This window comes from Erythrolamprus reginae, chromosome 1, assembly GCF_031021105.1.
Source record: "Erythrolamprus reginae isolate rEryReg1 chromosome 1, rEryReg1.hap1, whole genome shotgun sequence".
Taxonomy (NCBI): Eukaryota; Metazoa; Chordata; class Lepidosauria; order Squamata; family Dipsadidae; genus Erythrolamprus; species Erythrolamprus reginae.
Window position 1 is genome coordinate 5793585 of NC_091950.1, and position 17250 is coordinate 5810834.

The 17250-nt window shown below is 42.6% G+C and overlaps 1 protein-coding gene across 1 annotated transcript; it reads left to right on the top strand.

Moving 5' to 3' along the window:
* The first annotated feature begins 3376 nt into the window (after positions 1-3376).
* On the top strand, positions 3377-17122 carry LOC139158184 (vomeronasal type-2 receptor 26-like). Its single transcript, XM_070735603.1, has 5 exons — positions 3377-3521; positions 4396-4640; positions 11800-12018; positions 12197-12374; positions 16218-17122. Exons 1-5 carry the CDS (start codon positions 3377-3379, stop codon positions 17120-17122), a joined length of 1692 nt encoding a protein of 563 aa, XP_070591704.1.
* The last annotated feature ends 128 nt before the right edge of the window (positions 17123-17250 follow it).

Here is a 17250-nt window from a genome sequence, read left to right on the forward strand (position 1 = left end):
ATTTCTGACCAATGGCAGTCCAATCTGTTCTTGAAAGCCTCCAGTGATGAAACTCTCATCACTTCTGATGCAACTTATGGTCGATTTCTCTCACTGTCAGGAAATCTCTCCTTATGTCTAGGTAGAATATCTCCTTTTTCAGTTTCCATCCATTATTCCCCATCTGGCCTTCAGATGCCTTGGAAAATAGCTTGACCCACTCCTCTTTGTGGGCAGACCCTCAAATATTGGAAGACTTCTCTCATGTCTCCCCTAGCCCTTCTCTTCACTAGACTAGCCATGCCCAGTTCCTGCAACCATTCTTCATATGTTTAAATCTCCAGTCCCCTAATCATCCTAGTTGCTCTTCTCTGCATTCTTTCTAGAGCAGTGATGGTGAACTTTTTTTCCCTCAGGTGCCGAAAAAGAATGTGTACATCCTATTGTGCATGTGCGAGTGCCCACACCTATAATTCAATGCTTGGGGAGGGCGAAAACAGCTTCCCACCCCCTCTGGAGGCCAGAAATGGCCTGTTTCCCAACTTCTGGTGGACCCAGTAGGCTCATGTTTCACCCTCCCCAAGCTCCAAAGTTTTTTGTGGAGCTGGGGGAGGATAAAAACATCCTCTCCTACCCTCTGAAGGCTCTCTGGGAGCCAAAAAACGCCCTCCCAGAGCCTCTGTGCAAGCCTAAAATAAACTGGCTGGTACAAACATACTCAATCTGAGTATTGCATTGGCAGTTCTGTGTTAGCAAAAACTTCAGAAGAGAAGGATTTAGGGGTCGTGATTTCTGACAGTCTCAAAATGGGTGAGCAGTGTGGTCGGGCAGTAGGAAAAGCAAGTAGGATGCTTGGCTGCATAGCTAGAGGTATAACAAGCAGGAAGAGGGAGATTGTGATCCCCTTATATAGAGCGCTGGTGAGACCCCATTTGGAATACTGTGTTCAGCTCTGGAGACCTCACCTACAAAAAGATATTGACAAAATTGAACGGGTCCAAAGACGGGCTACAAGAATGGTGGAAGGTCTTAAGAATAAAACGTATCAGGAAAGACTTAATGAACTCAATCTGTGGAGTCTGGAGGACAGAAGGGAAAGGGGGGACGTGATCGAAACATTTAAATATGTTAAAGGGTTAAATAAGGTTCAGGAGCATAGTTCCCTCTAAGCTGAGCAGTAAGCAATCGCTCACTTAAAAATCATCATCAACTCAGAGTTTTCCAAACCTGCCCAGAAGCCGAGAGGGAAAGAGTGAGAGGGAAGGAGAGAGAGAGGAAGAGAGAGAAACAGATAGAAAAAAGAGAGGAAGGAAAAGAGAAAGAAAAAGAATGGGAGTAAGGAAGAGAGAAAGAAAATCAAAATCTAGTTTGAAACTAGCTCAACTATTTAAGTGGCATTTTGATATTGATAGAGTTGCCCTATTATGAGCTCACTGTTATAGACACACAGTACAGTATTTTATTTTGAAATTCTCTGAGGCAAAACAGGGTGGGTTTTTTATTTGTCTGTCTGTCTGTCTGTCTGTCTGTCTGTCTGTCTGTCTGTCTGTCTGTCTGTCTGTCTATCTATCTATCTATCTATCTATCTATCTATCTATTATTTCTGTGCCGCCCAGTCCCGAAGGGACTTCCGCTCAGACACTATACTTTTCCGCGCCCCCCCCCCCAAAAAAAAAATTAGAGGGAACACTGTTCAGGAGGGAAGTGTTTTTAATAGGAAAGTGAACACAAGAACAAGGGGACACAATCTGAAGTTAGTTGGGGGAAAGATCAAAGGCAGCATGAGAAAATATTATTTTACTGAAAGAGTAGTAGATCCTTGGAACAAACTTCCAGCAGACATGGTTGGTAAATCCACAGTAACTGAATTTAAACATGCCTGGGATAAACATATATCCATTGTAAGATAAAATACAGGAAATAGTATAAGGGCAGACTAGATGGACCATGAGGTCTTTTTCTGCCGTCCGTCTTCTATGTTTCTATGTTGGAGTTAAGCTAGGGCAACAGCTCAGCACAGCACAGACCAATAGAAGTTGAAGTCTTCAATGAAACACAGCAGCAGCAGGAAGTCTTGCAAAAAATATTTACTTCTTATTTACGCTACTATCTGTATTCTATCTTACTATACATACACCATACTAGCATCTCACTAGTATATCACTACAACTGTCTCAATTATAGTAACTCACAGGAACCAACAGACGAATAGAGCAATACAGCAACAGGAGCATCAGAGGGCATAAGATTATTTTTAAGATAATTTTCAAATTAACTCTTCTATTTATTGGCTTAGAAATGTTTTATATATTATTTATATCATTTTTATAGAAATGTTGTAAGCTGCCCCGAGTCCATGGAGAGGGGCGGCATATAAGTCCAATCAATCAATCAATCAATCAATCAATCAATCAATCAACAGCTCGCATGCCAGCAGATATGGCTCCACATGCCACCTGTGACACCAGTGCCATAGGTTCACCATCACTGTTCTAGAGTGTCAATATCTTTTTTACAGTGTGATGACCAAAACTGGATGCAGTACTCTAGTTGTGCCCTTACTTAGGATTCCTAGAGTGGCATTAATACCTCCCTTGATCTTGATTGCATCTCTCAGTGCAATTTAGCATTGTATTGGCTTTTTTGGCTGCCACACTGCTGTCTCATATAAACCATATAAATATTTGTATGATTGTTCACACTTCCTAACATACAGCTGACTGCCATTGTATCCCATTAGCACCCATTCTATCTGAACATGGGATGTCACAGGCAAAACTCCATCCCGTGTACAGGTGTTCACTTTCAAAGCCTCAACTCCCAAGTCCATCTGCTATGTGGATTAGCAGAAAGAGACACAAACATGAGTTAACTATCTCCTGTGCAAACAACCTCTATTACTCAGTGGTAGGACAATTGCTTTTCCTTGTAATTATCAGAAGAACAGTCATTCTCATTGTATTCCCTGTGGATTTCCACCCACAGAAATTTTCCAAGGTAAAACTTGTTTAAAAAAATATGTCCTCAGTTCTCTCAGTGGTGGTGGTTGTAGGGGGATCTGGTCTAGTCTTCCAAAGAGCTAACTCTGAGCTTTGGTGAGACTCAGCTGGCTTTTGTGTCAAAGCCCAAACACAGGTAAGAGAAAGCATGATTGATATAATGGTAGTTTATTAATTGATTGATGATCTCATTTTGGAATGAGATTGATGGGTGTGTATATAGGGATAAATTGCAAATGAATAAATACAAAAATACACTAATCAGATAAATGAACCAGATCAATTTTCTCTGAGATCTTCCATATGACATGACGAATTTCTGTTCTGCTAAGGAATCTATTTGCTACCTACAAGCTTCTGCACAAGCCTTGATTCTTCATCCAGAAGGGAAGGTGACAATGTCTGGACTTTCTTACCTGCTGCTGCTCTTCAGCCTCCTGCCTCCAATTACTGCTAAGAAAATTCCAACTATATGTACATTAACAGACTCTTTACAGATTCAGGATGAATGGGAACATTACATGCCTGGCGATCTCATGATTGGTGGGAATTTTAACTTGGTAGCTCTTATTGCTTCCAGAATTCCAAACTTTCGAATCAACCCAGACTTTCTTTCTACTCGAATTTTGTAAGTCTCACCTGGAAAAAAAAGATGTATATAATTGTTTTTATTGTTTTGGATTCAGGGCCTATTTTCAGAAATGCTTATTCTAGTTTGTTCTTTCCTCAATAAAGAGGAAAACTCTATAAATAATTTACATCAGGATGATTATCAACCATAAAAAAATGGGGAGGGAGAACACTTTACAGATTGATGGTGTTGTTCATGGTGTTTAGAAAGCCATGATGGAAATCTCAAATACAAGCTCAGCCCTTCTCCAGAGTATTGTAAAACAAAAAAAATCTCAGTTTTGGAAAGAGCATTGCTCATAAAATGGTGTTCTATCGCACCCTTAAGTGTCTTCTGCTCAGTAATGGTTACTTGTCCTAAAAAAGCTACTCCACAATGAATAGGGTGGAAGACGAGTAATATTGAAGGATAAAGATCACTAGGGCAAAATGAAAATGAGAGAGAGAGATCATACAAGAGTGTACAAGGTCAGGATATGAAGAAAAAGTTTTCTCGTTTCTCTGAACCCATAGATGTTTAATCAAGGCATGTTGATTTTAAATGAAAGTTGGGATTTGCTGTTGCAAGCAAAACTAAAAATACGGCAAGGCAAACTCTACCAGCAGACACTGGTTTTCTTTTAATGTTCATGCCCCATCACTGGAGGCTTTGAAGAAGACACTGGACATCCTCTTGTCTGCAATGTTTCAAGATCCCTTCCAGCTCTGTTATTCTATGTTCTATGTTCTCTCACTACTAGACCCATACTCCAGAATTACCAGTATTTCCTGGCTTTGATGTTTGCAGTTACAGAAGTCAAGAAGGTTCTGGCTCTCCTCCCCAACATCACATTTGGTTACAGCATCCATGAAAATAGCCAGAAACAAAAGAAGTTTTTCTTCTTCACCCTCTCTCTGCTGTCCACTCGAGGCAAAATGGTTCCAGGTTACAAATGTGACAGGAAGGATATCTTGTTCTCTGTCATGGGAGGGGACAACCCCAAAACTTCAAGACAGATGACCTCCATCTTCAGTATCTTCAAGGTCCCACAGGTAAGTGGGCTCCTTGGATGCAGTATTATTATTATTATTATTATTATTATTATTATTATTATTATTATTATTGTTATTGTTATTGTTATTATTACATTTGTATGCCATCCCTCTCCGAAGACTCGGAGCGGCTCACAACAGGAACACAAAATACAAATCCAATGATTAAAAAAGCAGAGCAGTTAAAAAGCCTGTGATTAAAAACATTCATGCAACCCAAACAAACCATACATAAAATGGAGCGGCCGAGCGGAATCAATTTCTCCATGCCTGGCGACAAAGGTGAGTTTTTAGGAGTTTGCGAAAGGCAAGGAGGGTGGGGGCAGTCCTAATCTCTGGGGGGAGTATGGATTAATCAAGCAATGGAAGCACACACAGAAACTAAAGATATTGCGGGTGGGAACAGCTTGGGAGTGTGTGACTTAGACAGCCTCTCCTGTAGTTGAATGCATTTTTATTTTTACGTGTGAGGTTATATTTTATACAGCCCCAAAGAGACAGTGAGATAATGCTGAAATGTTGTAAAGTAATCACTTCAGAATTTATTATCGATAAAACTGTAGCTAATAATAATAATAATAATAATAATAATAATAATAATAATAATGATAATAATAATGATAATAATGATAATAATGATAATAATGATAATAATAATAATAATAATAATAATAATAATAATAATTTATTGGATTTGTATGCCGCCCCTCTCCATAGACTCGGGGCGGCTAACAACAATAGCTAAGTTTTCAGTAAAGTTCATTCTTGTATGGGATTGATGGTTTCTTCCCTTCTGTCATGTAACAACCAAAAAAGGTGACTGTTGGCTCTTCCTAAGGAGGGAGGAAGAGGAAGCCTATCACTCAACATTAGTCAGCCTGACTGGTGGGGCAATTCCCACACAATGGTGGCCTCCAAAGTCACCATAAACAGTCCTTGAATGAAAATTCTCATTTTCTCCAGCTAGGTGTTGGCTTTGAGCTCCATCAGGAAGACAGAAGAGTTTATCCTTCCTTCTTCAGGATCAATCCCAAGGAATTTGCTCAGTGTGTGGGTTTAGTCCAGCTATTCCAGCATTTCCAGTGGAACTGGGTTGGACTTCTGGCCTCGGAAAGTGAGAGCGGAGAATATTTTATCTCAACTCTGATGCCGATGCTCAAGGAGAAGGAGATCTGTCTGGCCTTCAATGAAATGCTGGTTTCGGATGATCAAGATAATTTACAAAACCAATTCATTTCTTCCTTCTTAAGGTGGTTGGAAGTTGAAGTGATTATTATGTTCGGAAACTCTGCTACCACTGCACATTTGTTGTCGTTTCTTTATACCTACCAAGATGTTTATAAGACGCAACTTCAGAATGTTTGGATTCTAACTTCTCATTGGAAATTTGTGTTATATGGAAATTCTCACAAAGGGATGAAGATAGGGCATTGCAATTTAGGGACCACACTGGGGGTGTCTCAGAATTCAGACATTTCCTCCATTCTTTAGACCCTTTGAACTCACAAGGGAATGTCTTTCTCCCACTGTGGTGGAAACGAGTCTTTCACTGCAATATCCCTAAAGAAGGGAAAATCCTCCCAAAAGGAGAGAAGCCTTGTACAGGCAAGGAGAATTTCCAGAATATCCCAGCTTTCATTTTTGAAACAAGCCTGACAGGTGAAAGGTACAACATCTACAATGCCATCTATGCTGTGGCACATGCATTACGTACAATGTGTGGATCAGGATCCCAACCAGCCATGTGGAGGATGGGAAAGAAGAGATCATATAACCAGGCATGGCAGGTAATTTATGTCACTGGTCCACAGATCTTTAGAGAAGGAGCATTCCATCTCAGAACAAATTAAATTTTTGGAAACTAGTCAAAGAGAGAAGCTTTCTAACAGTTCAGATAATTCACCACTGGAACAGCATGCCTCCAGAAATCATGGGTGCTTCATCACTGGAGGCTGGGGGCTAGACTAGAAGACCCTCAAAGTCCCTTCCAGCTGTATTCATTATACTGTAAATTATTGATTATTTAAAAAACAGTAATGTGAATTAATTAATTAATTAATTAATTAATGAATGAATGAAAGAATGAATGATGTTTTGTTCAAATGGGGTAGAGAAGGGAAAAGAGAAGGAAACAAAACTCTTCTCAATGTGTTCTACAGAGGAAAGACTTACCAATAAGGTCCTAAAATGTTAGCATTGGAGGGACACGACATTTTACAAGGGTGGCATGGATTCTTTTGGAATGAAAAAAATTAAACCCCAACATATTTAAAAAAACATATAATTAGAGATTCATTACTGGAGATTTGGACAAAAATTAAGAAGGAACACCAAGGTGGTACTCCAGTATGGAGGCACTAACACACCCAAACACTCCTCAGTTAAAAAAATGGTGAATTACAGTCAGATATTAGATGAGAGACACAATATTAAAACAAGACAACAATTGGAAGAGCAAAATATTATTATTGAGTGGTGGCCATATAGTCAAATTCAGACAAAATGGCAGAAAGGTAAGAAAAATAATGGAATTCAAGAAAAAGACTCAATATTGGACAAATTAATATTAGGCCAAGAGAAAATTTTTATAACCAGAACATATAACTTTCTGATTGAATACAAAATGGAAACAGAAATAGTTAATGGAAATATGATCTGCTGGGCAAAAAAGGTGGGACATACCATCAATTTAGAACAATGGGACTCAATGTGGAAAAATTATAAAATGACAAAATCTATTTCATACAAAGAGAATATTCAAAAAATGTTTTACATATGGCATCTTGCACCAGCTAGAATAGCAAAAATTTTATAACCAGAACATATAACTTTCTGATTGAATACAAAATGGAAACAGAAATAGTTATGGAAATATGATCTGCTGGGCAAAAAAGGTGGGACATACCATCTATTTAGAACAATGGGACTCAATGTGGAAAAATTATAAAATGACAAAATCTATTTCGTACAAAGAGAATATTCAAAAAATGTTTTACATATGGCATCTTGCACCAGCTAGAATAGCAAAAATATATCCAAATTTGAAACCAAATTTTGGAGATGTAGAAATAAAAATGGAACATTCTTCCACATGTGGTGGACATGCCCCAAAATAAAGAAAATACAGTGGTACCTCAAGATACGAACCCCTCGTCTTACGAACAACTCGTGATACGAACCCGGGGTTCAGAAAAATTTTGCCTCTTCTTACGAACTTTTTTCGAGTTACGAACCGGCGTTTGGAGACAGCTGGGAAGCCGCGCGGCTGTTTTAAAAGGTGACAGCCGGGCGGCGGGGCTTCCCAGCAGCCTCCCGAACACCGGTTCGTAACTCGAAAAAAGGTCGTAAGAAGAGGCAAAAAATTTTTGAACCCCGGGTTCGGTTCGGGAGGTTGTTGGGAAGCCCCCCAGCCCGGCTGTGACCTTTTAAAACAGCCGCGCGGCTTCCCAGCTGTCTCCGAACGCCGAACGCGGAAGTTCGGCTTTGGCGTTCGGCTTCAGGAGACAGCTGGGAAGCCGCACGGCTGTTTTAAAAGGTCACAGCCGTGCTGGGGGGCTTCCCATCACCCCCCCCGAACCCTGAACTTTTGCCGAACTTCCGGGTTTGGAGTTTGGGGGGGGTGCTGGGAAGCCCCCCAGCGCGGCTGTGACCTTTTAAAACCGCTGCGCGGCTTCCCAGCTGTCTCCCGAAGCCGAACGCCAAAGCCGAACTTCTGCGTTCGGCGTTCGGAGACAGCTGGGAAGCTGCGCGGCTGTTTTAAAAGATCACAGCCGGGCTGGGGGGCTTCCCAGCACCTCCCTGAACCCCGAACTTTTGCCGAACTTCCGGGTTTGGGATTCGGGGGGGGGTGCTGGGAAGCCCCCCAGCCCGGCTGTGACCTTTTAAAACAGCCACGCGGCTTCCCAGCTGTCTCCGAACGCCGAACGCGGAAGTTCGGCTTTGGTGTTCAGCTTCGGGAGACAGCTGGGAAGCCGCACGGCTGTTTTAAAAGGTCACAGCCGTGCTGGGGGGCTTCCCAGCACCCCCCCGAACCCCGAACTTTTGCCAAACGTCCGGGTTCGGGGTTCGGGGGGTGCTGGGAAGCCCCCCAGCCCGGCTGTGACCTTTTAAAACAGCCGTGCGGCTTCCCAGCACCCCCCTGAACCCTGAACCTGGAAGTTCGGCAAAAGTTCGGGGTTGGGGGGGTGCTGGGAAGCCCCGCCGCCCAGCTGTCACCTTTGAAAACAAGGTGACAGCCGGGCGGCAGCATTTTTTTTGCGGGTTTTTTTTTTGGTTGCACGGATTAATTGACTTTACCTTGTTTCCTATGGGAAACAATGTTTCGTCTTACGAACCTTTCGTCTTACGAACCTCCCCCGGGAACCAATTAGGTTCGTAAGACGAGGTTTGACTGTATGGAAAAAAGTAAAATTATGGATTTTCGAAATGACTAAATTAAAACTTATATTAAAACGAGAAACGTTTCTTTTAGGCATAATAGATCTGAAAATCAAAAAGGACTATTACTACTTGATACAGCACACAACAGACTCAAGCTGAACCTGGATTAGACGGAGTGGCTGTGGGTTCTGCCTCCAAGGGACAATTCCATCTGTCCATCCATAACCCTGGGCGGGGGAATTATTGACCCCCTCAGAGAGGGTCCATAACTTGGGTGTCCTCCTCGATCCACAGCTCACATTAGAGAACCATCTTTCAGCTGTGGCGAGGGGGACATTTGCCCAGGTTCGCCTGGTGCACCAGTTGTGGCCATATCTGGACCGGGAGTCACTACTCACAGTCACTCATGCCCTCATCACCTCGAGGTTCAACTACTGTAATGCTCTCTACATGGGGCTACCTTTGAAAAGTGTTCGGAAACTTTAGATCATGCAGAATGCAGCTGCAAGAGCAATCATGGGCTTCCCTAAGTTTGCCCATGTCACACCAACACTCCGCAGTCTGCATTGGTTGCTGATCAGTTTCTGGTCACAATTCAAAGTGTTGGTTATGACCTATAAAGCCCTTCATGGCATCGCACCAGAATATCTACAGGACCACCTTCTGCCACATGAATCCCAGTGACCAGTTAGGTCCCACAGAGTTGGCCTTCTCCACATCCCGTCAACTAAACAATGTTGTGTGGTGGGACCCAGAGGAAGAGCCTTCTCTGTGGTGGCCCTGACCCTCTGGAACCAGCTCCCCCCAGAGATTAGAACTACCCCCACCCTCCTTGCCTTTCGTAAACTTCTTAAAACTCACCTCTGCCGTCAGGCTCGGGGGAATTGAGACATCACCCCTGGACCTATACAGCTTATACATGGTATGATTGTGTGTATGTTTGCTTTTAATAATGGGGTTTTTAATGTTTTTTTAAATTATTAGATTTGTTTTACATTGTTTTGTTATTGCTATTAGAAATCTAATAAATAAATAAATAATTACAGCAATCAGAATAACTATAGCGCAAAACTGGAAAAATGAAGAAATACCATCAGAGAGAGAAATGATTAAAAAGATTTATGATTGTACAGAAATGGATAAACTGACTCAAAAGCTCAAAAATAAAGATGAATCAAAGTATTATGAAATTTGGGAGAAATTTTATACTTGGGTGGATAGGAGAAGAGATAATAGCTGTAAATAAAAACCCGATGTTCCAAGAATTAATTTTATTCATAAGATTATGATATATAGTAACAACTTGACCTTAGTTTTACTGGAACTATAGAACAATCGTACAACAACTGCTGATGTTACAGGTCGTATAATTATATAAAGAATGAACTGTGCTGATAACAGTTCAAACGGGATGAGGAGTTATGTTATGTTATGTTTTGTTGTTTGTCTTATAAGATGTAAGTACAACATTTAAACAAACAAATAAGTACAGTGATACCTTGTCTTATGAACTTAATTGGTTCCAAGACTAGGTTCGTAAGGTGAAAAGTTTCCCATAGGAATCAATGGAAAAGCGATTAATGCATGCAAGCCCAAAATTCATCCCTTTTGCCAGTCGAAGTGCCTGTTTTTGCGCTGCTGGGATTCCCCTGTGGCTCCCCTTCATGGGACTTCCGTGTTTTTGCGATGCTGCAGGGGAATCCCAGCAGGGAATCCCAGCAGCCTAAAAATGGGTGCTTCACTGTCAATGGAAGTCCGGAGGTGGGGTTTCCCAGTGAGGGGAGCCTCAGCGAAATCGCAGCATCACAAAAACACTGAAGTCCTCGAAACTCCACCTTTTTTGCTCTTTAGCTCTGTTCCAGTCCTCTGGCAATTCCCTGGTGCTGCAGGATCGTTGAAGGATATAGTTCAGTGGTTCTGAGATCTCGTCTGCCAGTTCCTTCAGAACCTTGGGGTGTAATCCTTCTAGTCCTAGTCATTTGAATTCATCTAGGGTGGAGAGGTGTTCCATTACCATTTTCCTCCCTATTTTAACTAGTGTTTCTAATATGGATTTTTTGGTACCGTTTTTGATAGGTTGTAGTTTGAACTCAACTTCTAAAAAGATACTTTTTAACCTTGTTTATGGTTCTATGGTTCAGCATCCTGAGTGATCTTGCCTTGTTCAGTTTGCCAATTTACCTGCTTGTGTGTAACAGCACCCTATCTCAACTTCAGCACACAAAGTAAGAATCAAACTGGTCCTAATGAGTTCCTCAAAACATTTTGCCTCAAAGGTTAAACATTGGACCTGTCTGAACACAGAAGAGACAACCTTGAGAAGGCACTTCTATCTGCTTGACCAGACCTGGATTATTTTCTCTTTGACAATCAGTTAGAGACAGTTAGCAGAGTTGTTCATTATTCTGATGTCAGTTATTTAACCACTCAAAAAATTCAATTGTTGTGTACAGTTGGGCCAAAGCAAACCTTTAAAAAATTATACAGCCAAGTATCCCAGGAGCAATAAACTTTGGAATATGATTTTAAAGTATTTGTAGATAGGTAACTCTGTAATTTTCTTAAAACTGTAGTTGAAATGCCATACTCAATGATGAAGAAAATCTTTTGTAGTGTTCGGGAAGGGGACAAATATTTGGTGTTACACTGTACTTCTGATTGCTCAGGTCTCCATTGAGGGAGTGCCTTTGGTGTCCATCTCAGAAAGAGAGAAGCCCTGATGTCACATTTGTGGTTCTCAGTGAACTTCTCTCATTCCTAAAGGTCTCTTTTCTTTTAGATTCTTCCCTATTTGATGAATGTCCAGTTCAACAACAGTGCTGGAGAAGAAATCTCCTTCTCGGGAAATGGACTGGGATCTCCTCGTTATGATCTTATCAACTGGCTTCTCTTTCCTAATTGGTCTTTAGTACCCATGAAAGTTGGAAAAATAGATCCTGGAGCTCCCCCAGGCCAGGATTTCACCATTAACTCTGATGCTATTGTCTGGGCCTCAAAGGTGAGCTGGAAGGAAATGTCCTAAATGTACGGAAAGGTTTGTTCTCTCATGAGAACACCAAACTTCCTTCCTTCTAACTGGAAAATGGGTCTATTGAATCAGGCCTGGGCCAGATGTTGCCCCCACATATGTGAGAGATGCATCATAAAGTGATTGTGAAAGCCTGGCTGACAGCCAGGAAAATGTGGCAGACAGCCCAGAGAATGAGGCCGATGGTTCAGAGGAGTTGGCAGACAGCCCACAGGAACTGGCAGACAGCCCAGGGGATTTAGCAGGCAGCCTGTCGGATAGCCTCTCTTCTTTGGATTCGGATGCTGAACAGATAGTTAATATGCATAGCCATAGAGCAATGCAACGTAGGGCTCACTTAAGGGATTATCAACTATGATTATGGTGTCACCTGTGTTTGGGTGTGGTCCACAGAATGAGGGCTGGGTGTTGTTCCCATAATGAGGGCTACAGTTACAAAAGGGAACAAAGGCAGAGGCAAACTGTGGATTTCTCGCAGGCCTTTCATGACCCAACTAGGTAATATTATCAATGCTAGGAAGGAGGGAGGAGGAGAAGGAGATGGGAGAACTGGGGTCCTTGGTGCTCTCTTGAACTTGGTTAGTTTTTGTAGACATTTCATGACCCAACTAGGAAACATCATCCATGCTAGAAGGGAGAGAGTGCTTGCAGAGAGGAGGAGGAGGAGGAGGAGGAGGAGGAGGAGGAGGAGGAGGAGGAAGACTATCGGGTCCTTGGTGCTCCCTGAGCTTGTTGGTTTTTATTTCTAGGCCCAGGATTGAAAGTCTAGTCTTGTAGGATATTATGTTTCGAGTGGAGGAGTGAAGGGCTCTTCTGGTGAAGTATCTTTGGACATTTTCAAAGTTGATTGTGGTGTGAATGAGTGTGAGTGTATGATTTTTTAAAATGGTTTTTTTAAGATTACTAATTGGGTTTTTAAATTATTTAATATTGGACTTTGAATCTGAATTTGTTTATTCTGTACTTTTATTTGTTGTAATCTGCCCTGAATCCTCGGAGAGGGGTGGCATATATGTTCCAATCGTATAAATAAACAAACCAGGCCAAGGTGGGAGGCAAGCAGGCGGTGGCTCCGGAGCCTTGGGGAATGGCCCATCCCTAGACCCTAACCCCTGACCCAAGGCAAAGGGCGAATGGGCATCATGAATGGCTTACCTTTGGTGAGTTGAGCTGAGTGGGTGAGATTCCTGGTTAAGCAATTAGCTGGGCCACGTGGTGAAGGCAGCATATATAGGGTGGGATGGGTTGTGGACAGGGCGAGCGGGTGTAAGGGGCGAGTGGCATGTGGTCAGAAGGGGCAACTGGTGACTGGTTGTAAGGGATGAGTGGCAAACAGCTGGAATGGGTGACTGACAAGTGACCAGAAGGGTTGAGCGGACAATCTGGCAGGTGTGAGTGGGGCCAACCAGGGCTGGCTTTTACCAGTTTGGTGAACCAATTCAAATTGCCTCTACTACTTTGCCCAAAACTGATCTGAACCAGTTGAATACCATCCCTGATATTCTGCCATGTAAATTATTTTTCTTTTCTCTTTTAGAAGGTGCCCTTTGCCAGATGTGGCATGGAGAGGTGCCATGAGGGAAGAGAAAAAGAGTTCCAGAGGGGGAGCAGGTTTGCTGCTACCAATGTAAACCTTGTTCAGGAGGGACCATTTCTAATCAAAGAGGTAGAGCACATTGAAATGATGATAATCCAGAATTAAGGAAATTATTCATTAGATCAAAATCTTTGTTATTTTTGGTAAGATTGATATGCTACAAAGTGTTCATATTTTTCAGAAAAAAACTTTTAATTTATGGATCTAAACTTTTCTCATCCCACCTTCCCTGTCTCTTACAAATTACTGCAGTGTAATTTCAGGACTCAATTTTCAGGTTCCCTACTAACTTTTTTGCACCCATTGCCAAATCCAATTGGGAATACCAACTTCTAGTCTTACCTAAAGAACTGAGGGTTGTACTTCAAGATATTTATCTATACCTCTTCTGTCAGCTCTATTAAACTCCCAGAAAATTGATCAACCTATATAAGAACAACAAGAACAAGGACAAGGCTGTGAGTTCCGCCACCTGTTTACTGGATCCGTGTCCTTCTTGGCTGGTTTCGGGTCCAGGAGATTGTCAATGCTTCTCTGGGGGGTCCTTCCCGGCTCCCTACAGGGAGGCACTTGTTCGACCCCTCCTCAAGAAGCCATCCCTGGACCCAGCCGTGTTAATAACTATCATCCACTCTCCATCCTTCCCTTTATGGGGAAGGTCGTCAAGAAGGTGGTATCGCTCCAATTATCTAGGTCCTCAACAGTAGGGATTCAGGCCCAGCTACAGCATGGAAACCGCTTTGGTCATACTGATGGATGATCTCTGGTGGGCCTGGGACAGGGGCTTGTCCTCTGTCCTGGTGCTTCTCAACCTCTCAGAGGCTTTTGATACCATCGACCATGGTATCCTGCTATGCCAGCTGGAGGGGTTGGGAGTGGGAGGCACTGTTCTTCAGTGGTTCTCCTCCTACCTCTCCGATCGGTCACAGTCAGTGTAAGTGGGGGGTGAGAGTTCGACTTCAAGGTCTCTCCCCTGTGGGGTGCCTCAGGGGTCAGTCCTCTCCCCCCTGCTATTCAATATCTACATGAAACCACTGGGGGAGATCATTCAAGGGCATGGGGTGAGGTATCATCAGTACACTAATGATACCCAGTTGTACATCTCCAACCCATGTCCAGTCAGTGAAGCAGTAGAAGTGATGTGTCAGTACCTGGAGGCTCTTGGGGTCTGGATGGGTGTCAACAGGCTCAAACTCAACCCTGATAAGATGGAGTGGCTGTGGGTTTTGCCTCCCAAAGGCAATTCCATCTGTCCATCCATTACCCTGGGGGGGGGAGTTATTGACCCCGTCGGAGAAGGTCTGCAATTTGGACCTCCTCCTTGATCCACAGCTGACATTAGAGCACCATCTTTCGGCTGTGGCGAGGAGGGCATTTACCCAGGTTCATCTGGTGCACCAATTGTGGCCCTATTTGGACAGGGAGTCACTGCTCATAGTCACTCATGCCCTCATCACCTCAAGGTTCGACTACTGTAATGCTCTCTACATGGAGCTACCTTTGAAAATTGTTTGGAAACTTCAAATCATGGAGAATGCGGCCGCGAGAGCAATAATTGGCTTTCCCAGATATGCCCATGTCACATCAACACTCCGCAGTCTGCACTGGCTGCCAATCAGTTTCCGGTCACAATTCAAAGTGTTGGTTATGACCTATAAAGTCCTACATGGCATCGGACCAGAATCCCAGTGACTGATTATGTCCCAGAGAGTTGGCCTTCTCGGGGTCCCATCGACAAAATAATGTCATCTGGCAGGACACAGGGGGAGAGCCTTCTCTGTGGCGGCCCCCGCCCTTTGGAATCAACTCTACCCAGAGATTAGGACTGCCTCTACCCTCCTTGCCTTTTGCAAACTTCCAAAAGCCCACCTATTTCGCCAAGCTTGGGGAAACTGACATTCCCCCAGCTGTTCCATTTTATTTATGGTTTGTTTGGATTGTATGACTGTATTTTATAAGGGTTTTTAAAATTGTTTTTAATATTGGATTTGTATCTCATGTATTACCTGTTGTGAGCCGCTCTAATAAATAATAATAATAATAATAATAATAATAATAATAATAATAATAATAATAATAAACATGATGTTTCTTTAAAGGAACTCTTTCCTGCAAAGAAAGTCTAAATGAGCAGATGTGAAGTATAAAGCGAAGATGTTGATTGAGAAATATCCCATAGATAATATACATTTTTTTTAAAGGTTCATGTCTGACAGATCTATCTGCTTTCTTGGGGTTTCAGTATAAAATGTGAGGGGAAACTTGATAGATTTTTTTGTTCAAACTGCAAGTTATATTAATGGTGGAAGTTGTCATTGACTGGACAGAGAGATTTTCTTCCCTGTAAGCAAACTGAAAATGCCACCTTGATCTCTGTCTAATATCTCCCCAGGGTCATCATGAATGATTTGACCTTTTTGATGCCCCATAAAGTGCGCACCTGACCATCCCTCCCTACCTTTGTGGGTTAATCAAGGGGGAAAATGGGACAGTCAGGCTACCTCCGGGCAAAGGATAATGCTCATGGCAATCATTTGTGTATAATCATTTACACAAACATTCTTGATTTCAGATGCAGCACACTGTGATCCCTGCCCAGAAGACCAATATCCCAACAAGCACAAAGACCACTGCATTCCCAAGAAGATCCACTTCCTTTCCTACCAAGAGACTCTGGGATACACTTTAGCTTGTCTAGTACTTTTACTTTCTTTGACCACATTGGCAGTCCTGGTGATTTTCCTTATGCATCGCAACACTCCAATCGTCAAAGCCAACAACCGAGATCTCACGTACATCCTCCTGGTCTCCCTCCTGCTCTGCTTCCTTTGCTCCTTCCTCTTCATTGGTCAGCCTGGAAAGTACATATGTCTTTTCCGACAAACTGCCTTTGCCATTCTTTTTTCCCTTGCAGTTTCCTCTGTGTTGGCAAAGACTGTCATGGTGGTTCTGGCCTACATGGCTACCAAGCCAGGAAACAAAACCAGGAAACTCTTAGGAAAACCACTGACAAACTCCATTGTCATAGCATGTCCCCTGATCCAAGGAGTTCTTTGTGTCACCTGGTTGGTCACATCTCCCCCATTTCCTAACTTGGACTTCCACTCATTGTTTGGAGAAACCATCTTGGAATGTAATGAAGGCTCAGCTTCAATGTTTTACACTGTCCTGGCCTACCTGGATTTCTTGGCCTTTGTCTGTTTCACAGTGGCCTTTCTGGCTAGGAAATTGCCTGACAGCTTCAATGAAGCCAAATTCATTACTTTTAGCATGCTGGTCTTTTGCAGTGTTTGGATCACCTTCCTCCCCACCTACCTGAGCACCAAAAGGAAGTCCATGGTGGCTGTGGAGATCTTCTCCATCTTGGCCTCTGGGGCTGGTCTTTTGGTTTGCATCTTTTTCCCCAAATGCTTCATTATCTTATTTAGACCCAATCTGAATTCTAGAGAGAATATAATGAGGCACAAGAATCTTTGATTCCAATCTCTAATTGGAAACTCTTATTTTGACTTTGGGGCATTTCTTATCTAATCTGATTTCTTAGAAATGATGAATATTAAATAATTGGTAACACCAATTGGTGGTAACAACAACAACAACAACAA

Bases quoted from the DNA above. Each gene is read 5' to 3' on its own strand.
- LOC139158184 (XM_070735603.1), top strand. From the start codon at position 3,377: ATGTCTGGACTTTCTTACCTGCTGCTGCTCTTCAGCCTCCTGCCTCCA. The intron at 3,522-4,395 runs GTGGGAATTTTA...TGATGTTTGCAG, and splicing joins GCCTGGCGATCTCATGATTG to TTACAGAAGTCAAGAAGGTT. The intron at 12,375-16,217 runs GTAGGGCTCACT...TCTTGATTTCAG, and splicing joins TAGCCATAGAGCAATGCAAC to ATGCAGCACACTGTGATCCC.